This window comes from Mchenga conophoros, linkage group LG15 (genome assembly GCF_057382185.1).
Source record: "Mchenga conophoros isolate Kocher_MC1m ecotype Shallow Benthic linkage group LG15, M_conophoros_male_GT1.1, whole genome shotgun sequence".
In the NCBI taxonomy this organism is placed as follows: Eukaryota; Metazoa; Chordata; class Actinopteri; order Cichliformes; family Cichlidae; genus Mchenga; species Mchenga conophoros.
Genome location: NC_140540.1, coordinates 38,963,829 through 38,981,004, shown reverse-complemented (window position 1 = coordinate 38,981,004; position 17,176 = coordinate 38,963,829). Strand labels below are relative to the sequence as shown.

Below are 17,176 nucleotides of genomic sequence, written 5' to 3'. Positions count from 1 at the left end.
TGATGATAAAACTCTGCATATGCAGTCAGGAGACTGATGACCTGTGAAATGAGCTGTTAGAAATGTGCAGATATGTGTAAACATTGATCAGCATTTAACATCCAGGATGGAGCAAAACTTCTGACCTGCATGTATGAGAACCTTTAATCACATCATCTTTGTAGTGAAATAGCTGATGACTCATTAAACGTTTCCATGTAATTTATCCACAGTGAAAAATATTCACTTTGCTGGATCTGAAAATCACGTGTTCATTTCATTAGACACTAGCAATACCATTAAACTGGACCTTATCATTATCATAGAGCACTAAATGTGAAACTGTGTCATATAACAATCTATATATGTAATATGTGTTTGCCTGAATCTTCCAGCACAAACAGAAAGACGAGCTGTTGTCTGAGTATCAACACAAGTACACACCAGAAATCGTTCAGTAAAGACAAATTTAATAAATGAAAGCTGGTGAGAGGGCCTTTGATGTTTCTCTTTGGATCATCCTGTTGTTTGTCTCCCAGTGTCGTTACTGCTCCTCTCCTTTCAAAGACAAACACCAAATAACACCAAATGAGAGTGAATCACTTCAGAAACACTCCTGGTTATTGTGAGCAAACGTCATAACATGATGAATGTATTTACCATTTTACTGAGGGAAAATCTTCTGTGTGGAGTTTCTTCTCATCTTGGCTCTTTTTCCTGACATTTAGAAACAAGAGGCAGAAAAGAAAGAATAAAAGTTAAAACCTCAACAAGTTTTTTAATGTTTGGGATGTTTTAGAAACAACCTTAAACACTATTTACTACTTACCACTTTGTTCATTCTTGCTGACGTTCACTCTCCTCATCTTCTCTCTAAAGGACAAATGACAGAAAAGAGGGAATCATTTTAGTAACTTTATCAACCAGGTGAGCAGAATTTTAGATATTTATCAATATTCTGATTAAAAGCAGAGTGAATACTTATCTTTTTACGAGAAAGGGTTCAATCCGTCCTGTCTTAGGTCTTAATGTCACCTTGGCTCCTCTGTTTTCTCTGAAAAACAAAAGACAAATGGGAAGAAAAAAATTAGTAAATGATTTCAGCAACTAGAGGAAGTGTTCACTGAGGAGGAGCTGTCATAATAATATAAAATCAATATATACTTATCTTTTTTTTAATGACAGTTTACAGAGCACGCTGGCTTCGCTCCTCCCTCCGCTCCTCTCTGAAAGTTAACTGGATAAAGGATAATAACAATTAATAACATCATCAAAACAGACAAACCTGAAAGAATTGCTGATCAGAGCTGTGACAGAGTCACAGATTAGTTGGATGTATACTTATCTTTCACAATGAGAGCGTTTGCATAGACGTCTCTTCAGGTCTTTTTATTGTTTTCTTTCTGGAGAGGAAAGTGATGAGACTGATGAGGAAATACCAAATACAAAGACTGACAAAGGGAACTGAAAAAGTCTAACCAAAACCTATACTGGGGGAAAACTGTAGGAAACAGAACTACTGAGGCAAGGAAACACGAGGGGACGGAGACTAACACTCTGACAAGGGACAAAGGGAGACTGACACAATATTTACACACAGGAGGCTGATTATGGGAACTAAGGACACATAGAAACACAGCTGAACCGAATAAGAAATGAACAACAAGTCGAAACAAACTCTAATGACAGTTCAACCAGATTCTAAACACAACAAATAACTTTCAGGATGTTTCAACAATGTGTAAAATGAGTTCTTATCTTTTTTTGTGAGAGGGCCTTCAATGTTTCTCTTTGGATCATCCTTCCATCCATTTCTTCTGCTTAACCATTGGAGCCATCCCAGCTGTTATGGGGCCAGAGGCGGGGGTATAACCTGGACAGGTCAGTCTAACACAGAGAAACAGACAACCATTCACACTCACATTCAACCTAACTGCATCTCTCTGGACTGTGGGATGAAGCTGGAGTACCTGGAGGGAACCACAAAGGCGCCAGCGCGGACTGTCTTGCTCTCAGATGACGCCCGTTCACGCTGCTCTGAAGACCCTCAGTTGTCTTTGGATCAAATAACACCAAATGAGAGTGAATCACTTCAGAAACACTCCTGGTTATTGTGAGCAAACGTCATAACAAGATGAATATATTCACCATTTTACTGAGGGAAAATCTTCTGTGTGGTGTTTCTTTGCAGCGTGACTCTTTTGCCTGACTTTTAGAAACAAGAGGCAGAAAAGAAAGAATAAAAGTTAAAACCTCGACGATTTTCAAATATTTTAGGACATTCTTTTAGAAACAACCTTAAGCACTATTTACTACTTACCACTTTGTTCAGGCTTGCTGACGTTCGACATGCTTCACTGTATATTATAATCTCAAGCGCTTCCTTGCTTGAGTCGGGCTCCGGATGCTGCTCTCTTCCTCCGCCTTCCTCTTAGCACGCTTTGCCGACATATTTAGAAAACGGCAGAGCACCGAAGTGAGAACTCTGCCGTCCGCGCTGTAGTCTGTTACTCTCCAGCGGTTCTTCATCTCAGTGTCCTCTGTTTGGTAAACAGTGGAGATGACTCTGGTGACGGGGAGGCCGTCGACAGTCAGGGTGCGGACACAGTTCCTCCGATCTGCCTTCAGCACAGCAAGATCTGCTTTCTCTGGAAGAACTGGAGTCAGGAAGCGTGGATGAGAGCTGGAGCCCGCAGGCGGCAGCATCATGCCAGCTGGTGAGTCCGTAGGAGGAGAAGGAGTGGTGTTCTCTCTCTGGCTCTGCCTCACATTGACAAATGGTGTCGTCACCAGGTCCCGGTGGAACCATCCTTTAAAAGGTATGCAAGGAAAGTCCTTGGACCCAGTCACCAGGTTATGGTAAAGAGTGAGGACCAGGTGAGGCATGGAGTTCAGATGCCTCCTGCTCAGTTCACGGTTCCTCAAGTTAGTGACGACCATCTGAGGTGCAGTGACTGGACTCACCAGATCAGCTACGAGAAAGCAAAGCGTGCGTCTACGTTAATCATGTGATCACACAAATTAAAGCCTGGATTTAAATTGTCCAGACATGGCTTTACATCATCATAAGCTCTTCCACACACAAACAGTAAGAAGCGCCCAGCAGAACTCATTGTTTATGAAAGCCTTCACATTTTTCACCTGGTAAAAGTTTTCATGTGTGTAAGGCTGCGTGGATTTTCACTGAGGTTTTAATACGCATTCACATTAAGGAGTAATATCTTCATATTAGTTGAGCATCGATATTTTGAGGATAAAGCAGCTACATTTAGGTGAGAAACCTCCCACCTCCTTATTGCAGGCACACACTGTTTCAATCTCAAACTCATCCTGCGACTCTGTGAACTTTTAAAACTCCAGCTTCTCCAGCTTTACACATTCACAATCTATGAAACGTTCACGTATAACTCAGCGCCAGCGGCCCAAACATGTCAACTCAAACCCTCTACATGCAAAAACGGCCGCGCGCTGACGTCAGCGTCCTCCAACGCCTTAAGTCGTTAGCAATTAAAAAAAAACATGGCGCCATCTTTATAGCGTACTGGCACATGTTAAAATTGATGTTACTCAAGTATGAAACATCTCATCCTAAATGTTAACACTCATGAAGTCCTACTTCCAAACAATAAAAGACAAAAATCTAAGTTGTATTTGTTTGCTAGCACTCTGACATATTAGCCTGCTGTACTCACCATAGCGTTGATCTAACACCTCCTCAATGAAAAGGGAGAGCAGGTGCATCTCGCGACTCAAGTTTGAAGAAGTCATTTTGCAAATCCTTCTTGAAGATTTTCAAACGTTAGCTGTAGTTTGAAAAATCCGAGTTTTCACAGCACTAGTGGGAAAAAGCTCCTGTTTGCGCTCAAACGTGAAACCCGAATTCCACTTTTGCCTCCTGCTTTTATACCTGCACTCAAACACGTCATCATCACCATGACACCCAGGGTCACCGAAAATCAATTTTATTTATTTAAAATAAAGTTCGTCTAATTATCATAGTTTTTAAAATATATATATATTTCTCATTTTATTTTACTGCTTTATTCATCCTTTTTAAAAAATATATTGCCAAGCTTTGTCGTTTTAATTCTTTAAAAAATCATCAATTCACCAGTTTACAAAAATGAAGATCGATATCTGAAATTTAAATGAATAAATAAATAATTACAATTGATAATGGGTTTTTAACATTAAAGAATAGTTTTTCAATGCGCTTTAAATGTTATCAGAGCCGATGTTGTGCCAAAAAGTGATCGCAGTCCAAAAAGTGATTTACGGTATTGAAACGTTTGTTTGTGTCATGACATTTGTAAACAGTTGATGTTTAAGGTGCAGTTCATGTGGAAGCCAGAGGAGGGTGGTGTTGTGCGCATAATACAAAGTGATGGCGAAACCTAAAAGACGGTGTCATGTCTGCTCTCTGAAGCAATCTCATAACAGTTTCAATCTATTTCAAGCCAGTTAGCACATTTCTGTTATGAAGTGCAATCATTTTTTGGCAGTAAACTTAAATCCTTTTATTATGAATATCACATTCTCAGATTTTCAAGAGAGACCAGACCAATAGGGCAGCAGAAATCACAAAAATAAATAAATAAATAACAGTTTTATAAAGATTAAAACAGTAAAAAAAAATGACTGGAATGATTATGATGTATAACACAGAATATGTACAATAACAGAGTTATAAACACACCTAGAACACACGTGATACTTTTATTTCATCTATAACCTCTGTGCAAATTTTGTTGACTGCAAAGTGTTTATGAATATGTTTTTAAAAGCTGGTTATCTGACTGTCAGTTAATAGCAATTAAAAAGAAAGCTGATTTTTATTTAAAAAACCCTGAAAACATCACACATGTACAAACAATACACAATTATTGTAGATTCTTCAAAGCCTCCTTATATTCATCACTTGGGTAGGTGGTGTTATACATGCCCTCACAGCACCGGCACATCAATCCTCCTGTTTTCACCTTGTCACCTTCATTAAGCTGCTCTCTTTCTACAGAAGGCCCACCGCATGCATGGGGGGGAGGGGGGGGGGGATACCGTGGGCCAGGGCTGTGGCATCTAATGTCTGGTTGTCAGTGTCCTTTGGAAAAGCAAGTGATTGTCCTCAAATCAGATGTCCCAGCAGATTGATCTAGTTTGCCATGCTGGCAAAAGACCAATACACCAAGACAAACAGCCATTTATGCTTTTTACACAGACAGCCCATTTTTTTTCTATTTAACTAGAAGAATTGTTGTACCACACATTAAAGTTTCAAATCAGTGAAAAAGCAATCGTGCCAAAGAAATGTCATGTGTTTGTTTAAGATGACTGCAATTATGGTATTAACAGAAAACACACATCTCTGTCTCTTTTCTTTTCTGTTTAGTGTTTCACTTACCTTCTAAACTCACCAAGTACTTGCACAATCCTGAGGTTTTTAGAAAAGAACATCTCAGATTAAATAAGGAGGGGATACAGACATTAAAACTAACCTTTATTACTATGATACAAAACAATATTAATGAAGTTGTTAAAAGTGGTACTTCTTACACACACACACACACACACACACACACACACACACACACACACACACACACACACACACAAAAGTTTGCAAGAGCCAAAATCAAATCAAGAAGTAAGGCATGTGATCTTTTGTATCACTTGCGTCTCATCAGATCTTCTTTTTTTTGCTAAATCACTGCTATATTTTCTAAAGAATTTTCCAATTTCATATTTCAAAAGTTCCCAGTTACTACAAAATGTATTATTTGTGAGAGCTTTACTCCAATAAAGTTTAATGAATCTCTGAACTTCACAAATCACTTCTTTATGCTCAAGAATGGTACTATTTAACTTCCAGTAAGAGGTTTTAGTGATTAGGGAGGATGACAACGGGATCGATAAGCTAACCATTTTGTGGTCTGAGAGTGGTGTAGGATAAATATCCGTTTTAACTTTTTCTAAATCTTTTGAGATAAGCCAAAAATCGATACGTGAGTGTCTGGTTTGAGTCTTATTACACCATGTATAAGCTATCTGAGACGAATGAGAATCCCTCCAAGAATCGACTAAGTTGAATCTTTGTGCAAACAGTCTTATGAATGAGTTAGAGTCTAAACTTCTAGAAGGCCATCTGTCCAAATAGCTGTTAAACACTGTATTAAAGTCTCCACCAAAAATAATAAAAGAATTGGGATATTTCGATAACCAGCGCAGTAGGCGCTCCTCCAACCTATCAAAATATAGTTTATTCTCCCTCTGACAGTTAAAACCATACACACTGACTAAAATATAGATAGAGTGTGCAGCCTCAACTATTAGAAAAATGTAATGACCATCTTTATCTATGTCAGAATTCAAGATTTTACCATTAAATCTTCCTTTAAGTATGCAGACACCAGCAGCATGCTCTGTACCATGGGACATCCACAGATCATCTCCCCATTACGATCTCCAAAATGTTTTTTCTTGTTCTGTTGAGTGAGACTCTTGTATAAAACAGAAATCTGAATTGAACTGCTTGCAAAACAAAAAAATAGCCTTACGTTTAACATTGTTTCTTAAACCTCTTGCATTTAAAGAAATAACAGACAGAGACATAATGATAGTAACAAAAATTAAAAGTGACAAATAAGAAAAAGCTTAGACCAAGTAAATGAAGAACAGTCGAACCTGGTCACTTAAGAGAGTCCTATATAAGATGAGAACTGCAACCCCTGAGTAAGGAAATTGTGAACTTGAATAATAATAGGAATACAATAGCCTAAAACAATAAAACCAATGTGGTAAAAATAAATAAATAAATAAATAAATAAAATAAATAAACGCTTCACATATGAGCATTGAAAGGGAGCTTAATAGAAATTTTCTTGCTCCATTTAAATAACTAATTATTCAAAAAAAGAATAAAAGTAAAAAATAAAAAGAAGCTTATCCAGCTTGCTCATAACATTTTCAGTAAAAATATTGCAGCCAAACTGAAGACCAATAAACTTATAACAAACTAGAAAGTGCATTTTCTGAAGAAACTGCAGTGTGAATGCTTGAATCTGAATGTATGCACTGAAATGAATTAATTACTGAATTTAAGTTAAAAATCTTGAATGAGATAAAAAAAAAAACCCGAATTTAACCTGAAAACAAAAGTGCTGAACTGCTAAAAGCTGAAGGTTACACAGAAGAAGAAGTTGGAAAAAAGCTGAAAATGTTTTAATTGTAAATTAGAAAAACCTAAGAAATGAGAAGAGAACATTTAGAGTCAGAAAACATCTGAAAGAATATTAAAAGGTCATATTCTTTGAATCACTGAATGACTAAAATGTGATCCCTCCACTTGGACCCACACAGTTTAAAAAGTTTACATCTCTGAGCTTTGAAAGACAAGATGTTGGAAAAAGAACAACGATGGCGACGTTTTGAGGGTAAAATGATGGCTTTAACACTGTGGACACAGCAGCAGTTGAAAGAGAAGTGTTTAAGATGAATCTTGGCAGAGTGGCAGAGAGAGCTCGTTAAGCAGGCAGGTGTGAGCCTGGTTGCTATAGTGACCGCACCCAATGGCTCCATACACACGCACACAGACATGCACCTCACTTTTGCTGCTTAAAATGAACAGAAAAGTCAGGCCGAAACAAATCGCTCCCAAATGAAAAGTAAAAGTCGTATTGACAAAATTCTTTCACCGTGAGCGACAGCAATGTCTAGTCTACTGAATTCTCCGTTTTCATGCCTGTGGAGTTTATTATATGGACGTGGTGACAGTCTAAAGACACCATGCTCTTCTGATTTTCAAACGAACCTTCTGAGCCATTTTAACATTAGAGTCTATGGAAGAGTTGGAGGGAGGAGGCTGTGCATTGGTGACATTTATGAAAGAACCATAACACCTAGTACAATAGTAAACACATTGGATGAAAGAGGACAGCCATGGCTACGTTTTGAGGGTAAAATCATACCTGTAGAGCAAACGCTGCGGACACAGCAGCAGTTTTAAAAAAGATTTTAAGATTATTTTTTTTGCTCCTCTCACTCTAGCAGTTGAGCTGCCTCACTCTAGCCCCAACATTCCGTCCCATACACACCCATTATAAACTCTGAAACGGGTGAAAAAACATCATGAAACTTAAACTGGAACTGAAGAAAAAGTATAATAGATATTGAAAAGATAAATACAAGTTGAATAGTTGAATGTCTTGTCTTCGTTTTAAAGTTTGAATGGTGGCTCTATGTGAACGTATGTTGAAGTAGTAAGAGTTTAAAAATGAGTAAGTTGAATGAGAATTTGAAGGGTCTCCCCATTGAAATACATGGGAAATTTTTGTTGAATAAAGTTGAATAAAATTAAAAATATAAATGTTAAAAATGAGAAAAATACAAGCAACAGTGTCCAAAAGAATAGGAATCTAATGGTGTTTGAATGGTTTTTCTAAGTTGAACGGTTTTGAAGGAGTAGGCTTTCAAAAAACGTACGGAATAGATAATAATAAAATAGAACTAGAAAGTGCATTTTCTGAAGAAACTGCAGTGTGAATGCTTGAATCTGAATGTATGCACTGAAATGAATTAATTGCTGAATTTTGAGTTAAAAATATTGAATGAGATAAAAACAAAACAAAAAAAAAACGAGTTTAACCTGAAAACAAAGGTGCTGAACTGCTAAAAGCTGAAGGCTACACAGAAGGAGGAGTTGGAAAAAAACTGAAAATGTTTTAAATGTAAATTAGAAAAGCCTAAGAAATGAGAAAAGAACATTTACAGTCAGAAAACATCTGAATGAATATTAAAAGGTCATATTCTTTGAATCACTGAATGACTCAAATGTGATCCCTCCACTTTGATCCACACAGTTTAAAAAGTTTAAATGCCTGAGCTTTGAAAGATACGTTGTTGGAAAGAGAACAATAATGGCGACAATTTGAGGGTAAAATGATGGCTGTAACACTGTGGACACAGCAGCAGTTGAAAGAGAAGTGCTAAAGATGAATCTTGGTACAGTGGCAGGCAGAGCTCGTTAAGCAGGCAGGTGTGAGCCTGGTTGCTATAGTGACCGCACCCAATGGCTCCATACACACGTACACAGACATGCGCCTCACTTTTGCTGCTTAAAATGAACAGAAAAGTCAGGCCGAAACAAATCGCTCCCAAATGAAAAGTAAAAGTCGTATTGACAAAATTCTTTCACCGTGAGCGACAGCAATGTCTAGTCTACCTAATTCTCAGTTTTCATGCCTGTGGAGCTTATTATATGGACGTGGTGACAGTGGAAAGACACCATGCTCTTCTGATTTTCAAACGAACCTTCTGAGCCATTTTAACATTAGAGTCTATGGAAGAGTTGGAGGGAGGAGGCTGTGCATTGGTGACATTTATGAAAGAACCATAACACCTAGTACAATAGTAAACACATTGGATGAAAGAGGACAGCCATGGCTACGTTTTGAGGGTAAAATCATACCTGTAGAGCAAACGCTGCGGACACAGCAGCAGTTTTAAAAAAGATTTTAAGATTAATTTTTTTGCTCCTCTCACTCTAGCAGTTGAGCTGCCTCACTCTAGCCCCAACATTCCGTCCCATACACACCCATTATAAACTCTGAAACGGGTGAAAAAACATCATGAAACTTAAACTGGAACTGAAGAAAAAGTATAATAGATATTGAAAAGATAAATACAAGTTGAATAGTTGAATGTCTTGTCTTCGTTTTAAAGTTTGAATGGTGGCTCTATGTCAATGTATGTGGAAGTAGATACAGTTTAAAGAGGAGGAAGTTGAATGAGAATTTGAAGGGTCTCCCCATTGAAATACATGGGAAATTTTTGTTGAAAAAAGTTGAATAAAATTAAAAATATAAATGTTAAAAATGAGAAAAATAGAAGCAGTGTTGTCCAAAAGAATAGGAATCTAATGGTGTTTGAATGGTTTTTCTAAGTTGAACGGTTTTGAAGGAGATAGATTACAAAAAACGTACGGAATCCATAATAATAAAATATAATAAAATAGAATAAAGATTAGAAGAACAATACTGTGAATGCTTTTCAAGCATTCACACTAACTAGAAAGTGCATTTTCTGAAGAAACTGCAGTGTGAATGCTTGAATCTGAATGTATGCATTGAAATGAAATAATTACTGAATTTAAGTTAAAAATTTTGAATGAGATAAAAAAAAAACCCCCGAATTTAACCTGAAAACAAAAGTGCTGAACTGCTAAAAGCTGAAGGTTACACAGAAGGAGGAGTTGGAAAAAAACTGAAAATGTTTTAAATGTAAATTAGAAAACCCTAAGAAATGAGAAAAGAACATTTAGAGTCAGAAAACATCTGAATGAATATTAAAAGGTCATATTCTTTGAATCACTGAATGACTCAAATGTGATCCCTCCACTTTGATCCACACAGTTTAAAAAGTTTAAATGCCTGAGCTTTGAAAGATACGGTGTTGGAAAGAGAACAATAATGGCGACAATTTGAGGGTAAAATGATGGCTGTAACACTGTGGACACAGCAGCAGTTGAAAGAGAAGTGCTTAAGATGAATCTTGGTACAGTGGCAGGCAGAGCTCGTTAAGCAGGCAGGTGTGAGCCTGGTTGCTATAGTGACCGCACCCAATGGCTCCATACACACGTACACAGACATGCGCCTCACTTTTGCTGCTTAAAATGAACAGAAAAGTCAGGCCGAAACAAATCGTTCCCAAATGAAAAGTAAAAGTCGTATTGACAAAATTCTTTCACCGTGAGCGACAGCCATGTCTAGTCTACCTAATTCTCAGTTTTCATGCCTGTGGAGCTTATTATATGGACGTGGTGACAGTGGAAAGACACCATGCTCTTCTGATTTTCAAACGAACCTTCTGAGCCATTTTAACATTAGAGTCTATGGAAGAGTTGGAGGGAGGAGGCTGTGCATTGGTGACATTTATGAAAGAACCATAACACCTAGGACAATAGTAAACACATTGGATGAAAGAGGACAGCGATGGCTACGTTTTGAGGGTAAAATCATACCTGTAGAGCAAACGCTGCAGACTCAGCAGCAGTTTTAAAAAAGATTTTAAGATTAATTTTTTTGCTCCTCTCACTCTAGCAGTTGAGCTGCCTCACTCTAGCCCCAACATTCCGTCCCATACACACCCATTATAAACTCTGAAACGGGTGAAAAAACATCATGAAACTTAAACTGGAACTGAAGAAAAAGTATAATAGATATTGAAAAGATAAATACAAGTTGAATAGTTGAATGTCTTGTCTTCGTTTTAAAGTTTGAATGGTGGCTCTATGTCAATGTATGTGGAAGTAGATACAGTTTAAAGAGGAGGAAGTTGAATGAGAATTTGAAGGGTCTCCCCATTGAAATACATTATAAATTTTTGTTGAAAAAAGTTGAATAAAATTAAAAATATAAATGTTAAAAATGAGAAAAATAGAAGCAATGTTGTCCAAAAGAATAGGAATCTAACGGTGTTTGAATGGTTTTTCTAAGTTGAACGGTTTTGAAGGAGTAGGCTTTCAAAAAACGTACGGAATAGATAATAATAAAATAGAATAATAACTAGAAAGTGCATTTTCTGAAGAAACTGCAGTGTGAATGCTTGAATCTGAATGTATGCACTGAAATGAATTAATTACTGAATTTAAGTTAAAAATCTTGAATGAGATAAAAAAAAAAACCCGAATTTAACCTGAAAACAAAAGTGCTGAACTGCTAAAAGCTGAAGGTTACACAGAAGAAGAAGTTGGAAAAAAAGCTGAAAATGTTTTAATTGTAAATTAGAAAAACCTAAGAAATGAGAAAAGAACATTTAGAGTCAGAAAACATCTGAAAGAATATTAAAAGGTCATATTCTTTGAATCACTGAATGACTAAAATGTGATCCCTCTACTTGGACCCACAGGGTTTAAAAAGTTTACATCTCTGAGCTTTGAAAGACAAGATGTTGGAAAAAGAACAACGATGGCGACGTTTTGAGGGTAAAATGATGGCTTTAACACTGTGGACACAGCAGCAGTTGAAAGAGAAGTGTTTAAGATGAATCTTGGCAGAGTGAGAGAGAGCTCGTTAAGCAGGCAGGTGTGAGCCTGGTTGCTATAGTGACTGCACCCAATGGCTCCATACACACGGACACAGACATGCACCTCACTTTTGCTGCTTAAAATGAACAGAAAAGTCAGGCCGAAACAAATCGTTCCCAAATGAAAAGTAAAAGTCGTATTGACAAAATTCTTTCACTGTGAGCGACAGCAATGTCTAGTCTACCAAATTCTCAGTTTTCATGTCTGTGGAGTTTATTATATGGACGTGGTGACAGTGGAAAGACACCATGCTCTTCTGATTTTCAAACGAACCTTCTGAGCCATTTTAACATTAGAGTCTATGGAAGAGTTGGAGGGAGGAGGCTGTGCATTGGTGACATTTATGAAAGAACCATAACACCTAGTACAATAGTAAACACATTGGATGAAAGAGGACAGCGATGGCTACGTTTTGAGGGTAAAATCATACCTGTAGAGCAAACGCTGCGGACACAGCAGCAGTTTTAAAAAATATTTTAAGATTAATTTTTTTGCTCCTCTCACTCTAGCAGTTGAGCTGTCTCACTCTAGCCCCAACATTCCGTCCCATACACACCCATTATAAACTCTGAAACGGCTGAAAAAACATCATGAAACTTAAACTGGAACTGAAGAAAAAGTATAATAGATATTGAAAAGATAAATACAAGTTGAATAGTTGAATGTCTTGTCTTCGTTTTAAAGTTTGAATGGTGGCTCTATGTCAATGTATGTGGAAGTAGTAAGAGTTTAAAAATGAGTAAGTTGAATGAGGATTTGAAGGGTCTCCCCATTGAAATACATTATAAATTTTTGTTGAATAAAGTTGAATAAAATTAAAAATATAAATGTTAAAAATATGAAAAATAGAAGCAGTGTTGTCCAAAAGAATAGGAATCTAACGATGTTTGAATGGTTTTTCTAAGTTGAACGGTTTTGAAGGAGTAGGCTTTCAAAAAACGTACGGAAAAATAATAAAATATAATAACTAGAAAGTGCATTTTCTGAAGAAACTGCAGTGTGAATGCTTGAATCTGAATGTATGCACTGAAATGAATTAATTGCTGAATTTTGAGTTAAAAATATTGAATGAGATTTAAAAAAAACAAAAAAAAAACGAATTTAACCTGAAAACAAAGGTGCTGAACTGCTAAAAGCTGAAGGTTACACAGAAGAAGGAGTTGGAAAAAAACTGAAAATGTTTTAAATGTAAATTAGAAAACCCTAAGAAATGAGAAAAGAACATTTAGAGTCAGAAAACATCTGAATGAATATTAAAAGGTCATATTCTTTGAATCACTGAATGACTCAAATGTGATCCCTCCACTTTGATCCACACAGTTTAAAAAGTTTAAATGCCTGAGCTTTGAAAGATACGGTGTTGGAAAGAGAACAATAATGGTGACAATTTGAGGGTAAAATGATGGCTGTAACACTGTGGACACAGCAGCAGTTGAAAGAGAAGTGCTTAAGATGAATCTTGGTACAGTGGCAGGCAGAGCTCGTTAAGCAGGCAGGTGTGAGCCTGGTTGCTATAGTGACCGCACCCAATGGCTCCATACACACGTACACAGACATGCGCCTCACTTTTGCTGCTTAAAATGAACAGAAAAGTCAGGCCGAAACAAATCGTTCCCAAATGAAAAGTAAAAGTCGTATTGACAAAATTCTTTCACCGTGAGTGACAGCAATGTCTAGTCTACCTAATTCTCAGTTTTCATGCCTGTGGAGTTTATTATATGGACGTGGTGACAGTGGAAAGACACCATGCTCTTCTGATTTTCAAACGAACCTTCTGAGCCATTTTAACATTAGAGTCTATGGAAGAGTTGGAGGGAGGAGGCTGTGCATTGGTGACATTTACGAAAGAACCATAACACCTAGGACAATAGTAAACACATTGGATGAAAGAGGACAGCGATGGCTACGTTTTGAGGGTAAAATCATACCTGTAGAGCAAACGCTGCGGACACAGCAGCAGTTTTAAAAAAGATTTTAAGATTAATTTTTTTGCTCCTCTCACTCTAGCAGTTGAGCTGCCTCACTCTAGCCCCAACATTCCGTCCCATACACACCCATTATAAACTCTGAAACGGCTGAAAAAACATCATGAAACTTAAACTGGAACTGAAGAAAAAGTATAATAGATATTGAAAAGATAAATACAAGTTGAATAGTTGAATGTCTTGTCTTCGTTTTAAAGTTTGAATGGTGGCTCTATGTCAATGTATGTGGAAGTAGTAAGAGTTTAAAAATGAGTAAGTTGAATGAGGATTTGAAGGGTCTCCCCATTGAAATACATTATAAATTTTTGTTGAATAAAGTTGAATAAAATTAAAAATATAAATGTTAAAAATATGAAAAATAGAAGCAGTGTTGTCCAAAAGAATAGGAATCTAACGGTGTTTGAATGGTTTTTCTAAGTTGAACGGTTTTGAAGGAGTAGGATTACAAAAAACGTACGGAATACAGAATAAAATATAATAACTAGAAAGTGCATTTTCTGAAGAAACTGCAGTGTGAATGCTTGAATCTGAATGTATGCACTGAAATGAATTAATTGCTGAATTTTGAGTTAAAAATATTGAATGAGATTTAAAAAAAACAAAAAAAAAACGAATTTAACCTGAAAACAAAGGTGCTGAACTGCTAAAAGCTGAAGGTTACACAGAAGAAGGAGTTGGAAAAAAACTGAAAATGTTTTAAATGTAAATTAGAAAACCCTAAGAAATGAGAAAAGAACATTTAGAGTCAGAAAACATCTGAATGAATATTAAAAGGTCATATTCTTTGAATCACTGAATGACTCAAATGTGATCCCTCCACTTTGATCCACACAGTTTAAAAAGTTTAAATGCCTGAGCTTTGAAAGATACGGTGTTGGAAAGAGAACAATAATGGTGACAATTTGAGGGTAAAATGATGGCTGTAACACTGTGGACACAGCAGCAGTTGAAAGAGAAGTGCTTAAGATGAATCTTGGTACAGTGGCAGGCAGAGCTCGTTAAGCAGGCAGGTGTGAGCCTGGTTGCTATAGTGACCGCACCCAATGGCTCCATACACACGTACACAGACATGCGCCTCACTTTTGCTGCTTAAAATGAACAGAAAAGTCAGGCCGAAACAAATCGTTCCCAAATGAAAAGTAAAAGTCGTATTGACAAAATTCTTTCACCGTGAGTGACAGCAATGTCTAGTCTACCTAATTCTCAGTTTTCATGCCTGTGGAGTTTATTATATGGACGTGGTGACAGTGGAAAGACACCATGCTCTTCTGATTTTCAAACGAACCTTCTGAGCCATTTTAACATTAGAGTCTATGGAAGAGTTGGAGGGAGGAGGCTGTGCATTGGTGACATTTACGAAAGAACCATAACACCTAGGACAATAGTAAACACATTGGATGAAAGAGGACAGCGATGGCTACGTTTTGAGGGTAAAATCATACCTGTAGAGCAAACGCTGCGGACACAGCAGCAGTTTTAAAAAAGATTTTAAGATTAATTTTTTTGCTCCTCTCACTCTAGCAGTTGAGCTGCCTCACTCTAGCCCCAACATTCCGTCCCATACACACCCATTATAAACTCTGAAACGGCTGAAAAAACATCATGAAACTTAAACTGGAACTGAAGAAAAAGTATAATAGATATTGAAAAGATAAATACAAGTTGAATAGTTGAATGTCTTGTCTTCGTTTTAAAGTTTGAATGGTGGCTCTATGTCAATGTATGTGGAAGTAGTAAGAGTTTAAAAATGAGTAAGTTGAATGAGGATTTGAAGGGTCTCCCCATTGAAATACATTATAAATTTTTGTTGAATAAAGTTGAATAAAATTAAAAATATAAATGTTAAAAATATGAAAAATAGAAGCAGTGTTGTCCAAAAGAATAGGAATCTAACGGTGTTTGAATGGTTTTTCTAAGTTGAACGGTTTTGAAGGAGTAGGATTACAAAAAACGTACGGAATACAGAATAAAATATAATAATAACTAGAAAGTGCATTTTCTGAAGAAACTGCAGTGTGAATGCTTGAATCTGAATGTATGCATTGAAATGAAATAATTACTGAATTTAAGTTAAAAATTTTGAATGAGATTAAAAAAAAAACCCGAATTTAACCTGAAAACAAAAGTGCTGAACTGCTAAAAGCTGAAGGTTACACAGAAGAAGAAGTTGGAAAAAAGCTGAAAATGTTTTAATTGTAAATTAGAAAAACCTAAGAAATGAGAAAAGAACATTTAGAGTCAGAAAACATCTGAAAGAATATTAAAAGGTCATATTCTTTGAATCACTGAATGACTAAAATGTGATCCCTCCACTTGGATCCACACAGTTTAAAAAGTTTAAATGTCTGAGCTTTGAAAGACAAGATGTTGGAAAAAGAACAACGATGGCGACGTTTTGAGGGTAAAATGATGGCTTTAACACTGTGGACACAGCAGCAGTTGAAAGAGAAGTGTTTAAGATGAATTTTGGCAGAGTGGCAGGCAGAGCTCGTTAAGCAGGCAGGTGTGAGCCTGGTTGCTATAGTGACCGCACCCAATGGCTCCATACACACGACACAGACATGCACCTCACTTTTGCTGCTTAAAATGAACAGAAAAGTCAGGCCGAAACAAATCGTTCCCAAATGAAAAGTACATGTCGTACTGACAAAATTCTTTCACCGTGAGCGACAGCCATGTCTAGTCTACCTAATTCTCAGTTTTCATGCCTGTGGAGTTTATTATATGGACGTGGTGACAGTGTAAAAACACCATGCTCTTCTGATTTTCAAACCAACCTTCTGAGCCGTTTTAACATTAGAGTCTATGGAAGAGTTGGAGGGAGGAGGCTGTGCATTGGTGACATTTACGAAAGAACCATAACACCTAGGACAATAGTAAACACATTGGATGAAAGAGGACAGCGATGGCTACGTTTTGAGGGTAAAATCATACCTGTAGAGCAAACGCTGCGGACACAGCAGCAGTTTTAAAAAAGATTTTAAGATAAAATTTTTTGCTCCTCTCACTCTAGCAGTTGAGCTGCCTCACTCTAGCCCCAACATTCCGTCCCATACACACCCATTATAAACTCTGAAACGGGTGAAAAAACATCATGAAACTTAAACTGGAACTGAAGAAAAAGTATAATAGATAT

General features: G+C 36.9%; 1 protein-coding gene across 1 annotated transcript; it reads right to left on the bottom strand.

Moving 5' to 3' along the window:
* Positions 1 to 427: 427 nt before the first annotated feature.
* Positions 428 to 3,835, bottom strand: LOC146558872 (uncharacterized). The gene is made up of 7 exons (XM_085247605.1): positions 3,672 to 3,835; positions 2,300 to 2,951; positions 2,128 to 2,188; positions 1,950 to 2,034; positions 809 to 1,866; positions 640 to 696; positions 428 to 537 (listed from the first exon to the last, which is right to left on the bottom strand). The coding sequence occupies exons 1-2, from the start codon at positions 3,745 to 3,747 to the stop codon at positions 2,344 to 2,346; spliced, it is 684 nt and encodes a 227-aa protein (XP_085103731.1). The 5' UTR covers positions 3,748 to 3,835; the 3' UTR covers positions 428 to 537; positions 640 to 696; positions 809 to 1,866; positions 1,950 to 2,034; positions 2,128 to 2,188; positions 2,300 to 2,343.
* Between the last annotated feature and the right edge of the window lie 13,341 nt (positions 3,836 to 17,176).